This window comes from Phocoena phocoena, chromosome 11, assembly GCF_963924675.1.
Source record: "Phocoena phocoena chromosome 11, mPhoPho1.1, whole genome shotgun sequence".
Taxonomy (NCBI): Eukaryota; Metazoa; Chordata; class Mammalia; order Artiodactyla; family Phocoenidae; genus Phocoena; species Phocoena phocoena.
Genome location: NC_089229.1, coordinates 30839565 through 30845205, shown reverse-complemented (window position 1 = coordinate 30845205; position 5641 = coordinate 30839565). Strand labels below are relative to the sequence as shown.

At 48.2% G+C, this 5641-nt stretch overlaps 1 protein-coding gene across 2 annotated transcripts; it reads right to left on the bottom strand.

Moving 5' to 3' along the window:
- Positions 1 to 973: 973 nt before the first annotated feature.
- Positions 974 to 5438, bottom strand: DUSP6 (dual specificity phosphatase 6). 2 transcript variants are annotated; one of them, XM_065887549.1, is made up of 3 exons: positions 4571 to 5438; positions 3517 to 3954; positions 974 to 2476 (listed from the first exon to the last, which is right to left on the bottom strand). In XM_065887549.1, the coding sequence occupies exons 1-3, from the start codon at positions 4968 to 4970 to the stop codon at positions 2169 to 2171; spliced, it is 1146 nt and encodes a 381-aa protein (XP_065743621.1). In that variant the 5' UTR covers positions 4971 to 5438; the 3' UTR covers positions 974 to 2168. The 2 variants fall into 2 exon arrangements, with proteins under 2 accessions (XP_065743621.1, XP_065743622.1); XM_065887550.1 differs by lacking the exon at positions 3517 to 3954 and having other exon boundaries at positions 2169 to 2476; positions 4571 to 4970.
- Positions 5439 to 5641: the final 203 nt, after the last annotated feature.

The following is a 5641-nucleotide window of genomic DNA, read 5'->3' as shown; positions in this document are numbered from 1 at the left end:
CTCACAGGTACCGTGTGGGTGAAAAGCCCATCTTTCTCCCCACTGCAGACCAAGGGACCAAGCTCATTCAAAAAGGGCTGGAAATGTATGTTCTAATCCTTTTGATTTCATACACCTGCCCTTTATTTTGATTTGTGTATTTTGACACTCAGGACGAGGAGAGGTGTGTCCCAAGGAAAACGACAGGATATTAAGCCTTTAAAGTAACTGTTCAAAATAACCTCAACATAAAGTTCCAACAGGAGTTTCTGGCCCACGTTCTAAATCAAAGTACGAAGCACTTTAGGAGTGGCAAGGCTTCATTTCAAGTGCCAAGGTGAAATCGTGGCTACATCTAGACTCAGGGAGAAAGCTTAGCTATGCCCTGCCCTGTACACGAGAAAGGAAAGGGGAGACATCATCCCAGACTCATTTGTTATTCCAACACTAGAATTTGCAGGTAGAATTGCCAGACAGTTACAGACCAGAAAAAGAATCATCTCTACTTTCTCCCTGGCATGTCTAAGTATTATTGAGCAGAAGACCCTGAGAGGGAAGGAAAGAGAGGTGAACATTGCAACTGTCACCTTGTTATTCTGGTGCCCCCCACTTTAAGACTATTCATGAATAACCAAATCTTATAGTTCAGCAAGCTGGGCTCTGAGACTTCATTTTTCTTCAAGAGCATTACAATTTTCTTAAGTAAGCCAGAACTTATTAGGAAGTATTGTCCATTGGAATGATGTAATCACTCTCTTCCCTTCGTATAAAGTACTATCCATAGGAATGATATAGTCAATCCCTTGTCACTTTTATTTGAAGCAAAAGATGCACCTGAAAAATTCTTGGAAATAGCTTAAAAGATGAGAACTTTGCCCCATTATTCCTACATGTACTTTACAAGCCAATATCAATCCCCAACTGAAAAAGTCCTAAAATGAGTCACTTCACATGTAAGTACAATTAAGGAGAGATTTTAAAAATACACATTCAATAGCCAAAATAGTTATTTATTAATAATTTAAGGTTTTACATTCTTATAATAAATTTCAGCTCAGAACTTTACACCATGAACATAATGGAGCCACTTGTCTCCCTCCTTCACAATCATATGCATGTCGCCTGTTGAATGGGTCCCCACGCTCACACACACGCTTCCAGTTACGCACAAATTGTTTTTAAAAAGCAAAGAGACCAACCCAAAGTATTGCATTTGAGGTGACACTCCCTGAAGAATTTTGTACAGAGGTAATATACTGTTTAGCACAGCTGAAGTTTAAAAAAAAAAGTGAGCCCATGATTTTGGTGTCTTTCCAAGATATCCCCTTTGAGACAATACAAGCCAAAATATTTACAAAAGTAAGGCAGAGTCAAACTACATTAAGAGAAAAAAAAAAAGGTCACAAGGAAGATATATGAAAGACACTGGAGACTGCACCATAACAGGGTCTCTGTGATCATAAGTGTCCATGAAAACGTCATTCAGAATTGGTAAAGTCGAGCATGCTGCAAATATATCCTTTGGATTAGAAAAGAGCAAAAGTTTCAATCGTTTTAAGAAGTGGCATACTGCTCTTTCTCCCTTTGGACGATTTCTTTTAAACCCATCAAAGGAAAAACAAACACAGTTCAAACAAACACTGTCAAATGATTTAAGATCAAATATTTACAATAATCAAATGGAGTATCAGATTCATTTGATTGATTATTTTCTTTTTTTTTTTTTTTTTTTTTTTTTGCAAACTGATACTACAAATACAGAGCTGAAACCTCTCTTTGGCTCCTCTATATGCAAAATTGAGTCAGTCTTCACTGAAGACAATATAGAGTCAGTTCCAGATGCAAAAGGAAACAGTCATACAAGGCCCTAAAGAACACATGCTCCTACCCTACCATTTGGTCCTACCCTATATACCTGGAAGTTCTCGAATCCCAGTCCCTGCAGGGGTAGGCTGTACACATGGGTGTGGAGCAAACCTACTGCCTGTATCTATACAGCAGGTCCTGTTCTTCCAACGAGAATGGAGCAAATCTCTCCCTTTGGAATAACCAATTCCACACGTGGTAACCTTGTCTAATACAGACAGCTGGTGTCATGTTGACACCTGGGCCACATACAAAGAAAGCAGCCCAGCTGATGCTGCTAAGAGAAACTGCTGAAGAACGGACACATCCCAGTGTGGGGCCTTTCACGTGGATTGCAGGGAGTCCACCTGGTAGACATTCTGGTTGGAGGGCGTGGTGAAATAGAGCTGCTGTGCTGGGACCCGGTTGTCACAGGGGCTGCTGAGTCCCAGCGTCCTCTCGAAGTCCAGCAGCTGGCCCATGAAGTTGAAGTTGGGGGAGATGTTGGATTTCTTCATCTTCACAATGTCATAAGCATCGTTCATTGACAGGTTAAGCTTCTGCATGAGATAAGCCACAGTCACAGTGACTGAGCGGCTGATGCCAGCCAAGCAATGCACCAAGACACCACAGTTTTTGCCCCGGGCTTCATCTGTAAACACACAAAAAAGAAAGGCAAGATGTCAGTGACTGAAAACCACCCTTTGTGAACGACCAGTCTAAAAACTGAATAATAATGATAATAATAAAAAAGATTAAAAATAATTGTGTACAGCAGTTGAGCCCTGCAGGCAGCAGAAAATGTATCACTGTGATAAAACATGTACACTGGGCACAATTACATATTTCAGATATTTTCTGAGAAGGGAGCTTTTGTATTAAGTTCCCGCCAACAAAAAACTCCTTAATGTGTGCATTCTTTGCCCCAGCATGTGAATACCAGAAACCCTGCAATATGGTCGTGAATGCCTTTTATACAGACAAGCAGACTGCAAGGGTCTATTAAATTATTCTCCAACTGTTGTGCAGCTAACAATGGAGATATTCAGGCATTTTAAAAGAGAGAGGGAAGTCACAGGGGACAGCCCATTAGGAGGAACAGGATGTCGACATGGCCTGAAAATGAGTTCCTTTGTAATAGGAAATGCATTACAATGCCTGGAGATTCGCTTCTCCAGGCTTTCAGCCCACAGTCCTTCCTGCTGGGCTCAGGTTACCCTCACTGTCTCACTGTGAACGGGTATCACAGTAACATTCAGCTGGATTACAACATCTAGCATTCACAGGGCTTTCCAACGCCTAACTTCGTATTCTCAAACAACTCCCAGGTCTTTTAAAATTACAAAGTCATGCTAGAATTCCTGTCTACCTTGAGTACTATTATCTGGCCCTCCTCTAGTCCAAAAATTGTGGGAAAATTCTGTTGTCTACTTACGAATGGTCTCCCTTTCAAATGACTGAGTTCAGAGCCAAGCAGCAGACAGCATTTCAGATACACCTGTGGTCTGCAGCCTTGTCAAAAGGCACTTTTTCTTAGCAAGAAGATAAACCAGAATTAAGAACGCCCTTGGAACATCAGAGACCGGCAGCCCCACAAATTAGCAAGCAGCAAGAAAGATGAACAGCTTGAACTCTAGGAAAGGTTAGGAATTTTGCATTTCAAAGTCTGAGCGAGGACTGTTCAAGTCTCACCTATGAAAGAAATGGCCTCAGGAAAAAACTGGGACAGGTTTTGGCTCCAGTGATCCGAGATGGGGATCTGCTTGTATTTGAACTCTCCCGCGTTCTCAAAGAGATTCGGCAAATTGGGGGTGACGTTCAAGATGTACTTGATGCCGAACTCCTCCAACACGTCCAGGTTGGTGGAGTCCTTGGCACAACCCAAATAGAGGAAGGGCAAGATCTCCACGGGGAAAGAAGGCTGGCTGTTGGACAGCGGGCTGCCATCCGAGTCCGTTGCACTACTGGGGTCTCGGTCAAGGTCAGACTCAATGTCCGAGGAGGAGTCGGAGCTGATCCGCAGGCCCCCGAGCCCCAGCACTGGCAACGGTGGCGAGCTGCTGCTACACGAGCCGTCTAGATTGGTCTCGCAGTGCAGAGCGAACTCGGCTTGGAACTTACTGAAACCACCTGCCAGGACGAGAAAAGCAATCATGTAACCCGAGATCCCGTAGTAGTTTTCACAGCTTTGAGAGCCGCAGCCTCACGCAGAAACACACCACAGAACCCTTCCAGCCGCCCTGCACACAGAGCCAGATACAAGAGAAAGACACTGAAGTGTGCACCCTTGGGAACAGAACGAACGGGCCCGCCTCCCCTGGGAACCTTTATTCTTCCGAATCCGGAAACGCACAAAATGGCAACTTTTCCGAATATCTTGAAGGGCTAGAAGGGGTCAATCTGCACCCCAACGACCTCTGCCGTCCTGCAAAATCTGAACTCAAAATCGAACGATAGAAAGCAGGGAATGGCGGGGAATATCCCGGGTAGGAAGGAGACCTAGTTAGAAAGAACCGGCTAGCGCCTGCGGCCGGAAGCCGGTCGATTCCGCGCGGGCCCGGCTCGCGGGTGCGGGACTCTAGAGAGGTTCGCAGCCGGGAGCCGGCAGACTGCCCCTGGCGCAGCAGCGCGGCTCAGAAGCGCCAGCCGAGCGCTGCAGGGGCGCTTCCAGCACGCGCGTCCCGCCTGCAGCTCGCAGCCCGGTGTCCCCCGTCCTGCCCCCGCGCGGAGCTCCCCCTGCTCGTACCTTCCAGGTAGAACGCCCGGCAGCCCTCGTCCTTGAGCTTCTTGAGCAGCAGCCCGAGCACCGACTCGCCGCCCGTATTCTCGTTCCAGTCGCTGCTACTCTCGTCGTAGAGCACCACGGTATCGGTGCCGCAGCGCCGGGTGAAGCGATCCCGGTCCTCGCCGCGCGTGAAGAGCGCGCGTACCGGCAGGTTGCCCTTCTGCAGGCGCCGCAGCATGATCCCCGGGATGGCCACGTTGATGGCTGACTCGATGTGCGACGACTCGTACAGCTCCTGGGGCCGGCAGTCCATCAGCAGCAGCCGCTCGTTGCCCAGCTCCAGCTGCTCGTTGAGCCACGCCACGGTCTTGCTGATCGCCATTTCCGACGCGAAGGGCACGGGTCTGAGCGTATCTATCATGAGGGTCGAGCTGCCGAAGAGGGCGGGGTACCTACCAGACGCCCCTCGGGGCAGGCATAGGCCGAGCGCGCCGCGCGAAGCCGCCGCTCTCAGAGCGGGGTAGAATTCCACCTCGTCCTTCCCAAACCCGGTTAGCGGTTGGGGCAGGCGAGACAGAAGTGAAGCCGGCGGTTCCCTCTGCACCCAGCTGCAGCCGCTCGCTCTTAGTGTCAATGAATCTCTCTGAATGAAGCTGCCCGAAGAGTTTTGTTCCTCCCCGGTGAATGAAATCCAATTAATTCGGACTCCGTGCTACTCAGAGGGGAGGAAAAAAAAAACCCAGCGGCTCCTAATCCCTCCCTCCAAGTCTGCACCTCAAATCCACCCGGGCGTCTTTCTCCTAGGACTATTCAAGCCTCGATTTGCTCACTCTCCCTTAGACTCAAGCCTCGCACACCCCCCTAGCGAGGCAGCTCCTCAATGGATACAAACAGCGAGCGTCTCAATGGATACATTCTCCAGGCCAGCCAATGAGCGCGCTGCGGAAGGGGCTGTTGCCGTGGGGACGGGCCGGCTGGAACAGGTTGTGTTGATGAATTGTTAATGAGTTTGTCATTCACAAAAACGGAAAGGAATTTCCGCTCCGGATAAGCCCCAGTGCAAACAAGCTGCAACAGCGGGCTCGGCGGGAG

What these genes read in the sequence shown, in the direction of transcription:
- DUSP6 (XM_065887549.1), bottom strand. Translation starts at nt 4,970, where the DNA reads ATGATAGATACGCTCAGACCCGTGCCCTTCGCGTCGGAAATGGCGATC. An exon ending in CCGGGCGTTCTACCTGGAAG is followed by an intron (nt 3,955 to 4,570) that starts GTACGAGCAGGG and finishes TCGTCCTGGCAG; the next exon opens with GTGGTTTCAGTAAGTTCCAA. An exon ending in TGAGGCCATTTCTTTCATAG is followed by an intron (nt 2,477 to 3,516) that starts GTGAGACTTGAA and finishes GTGTGTTTACAG; the next exon opens with ATGAAGCCCGGGGCAAAAAC.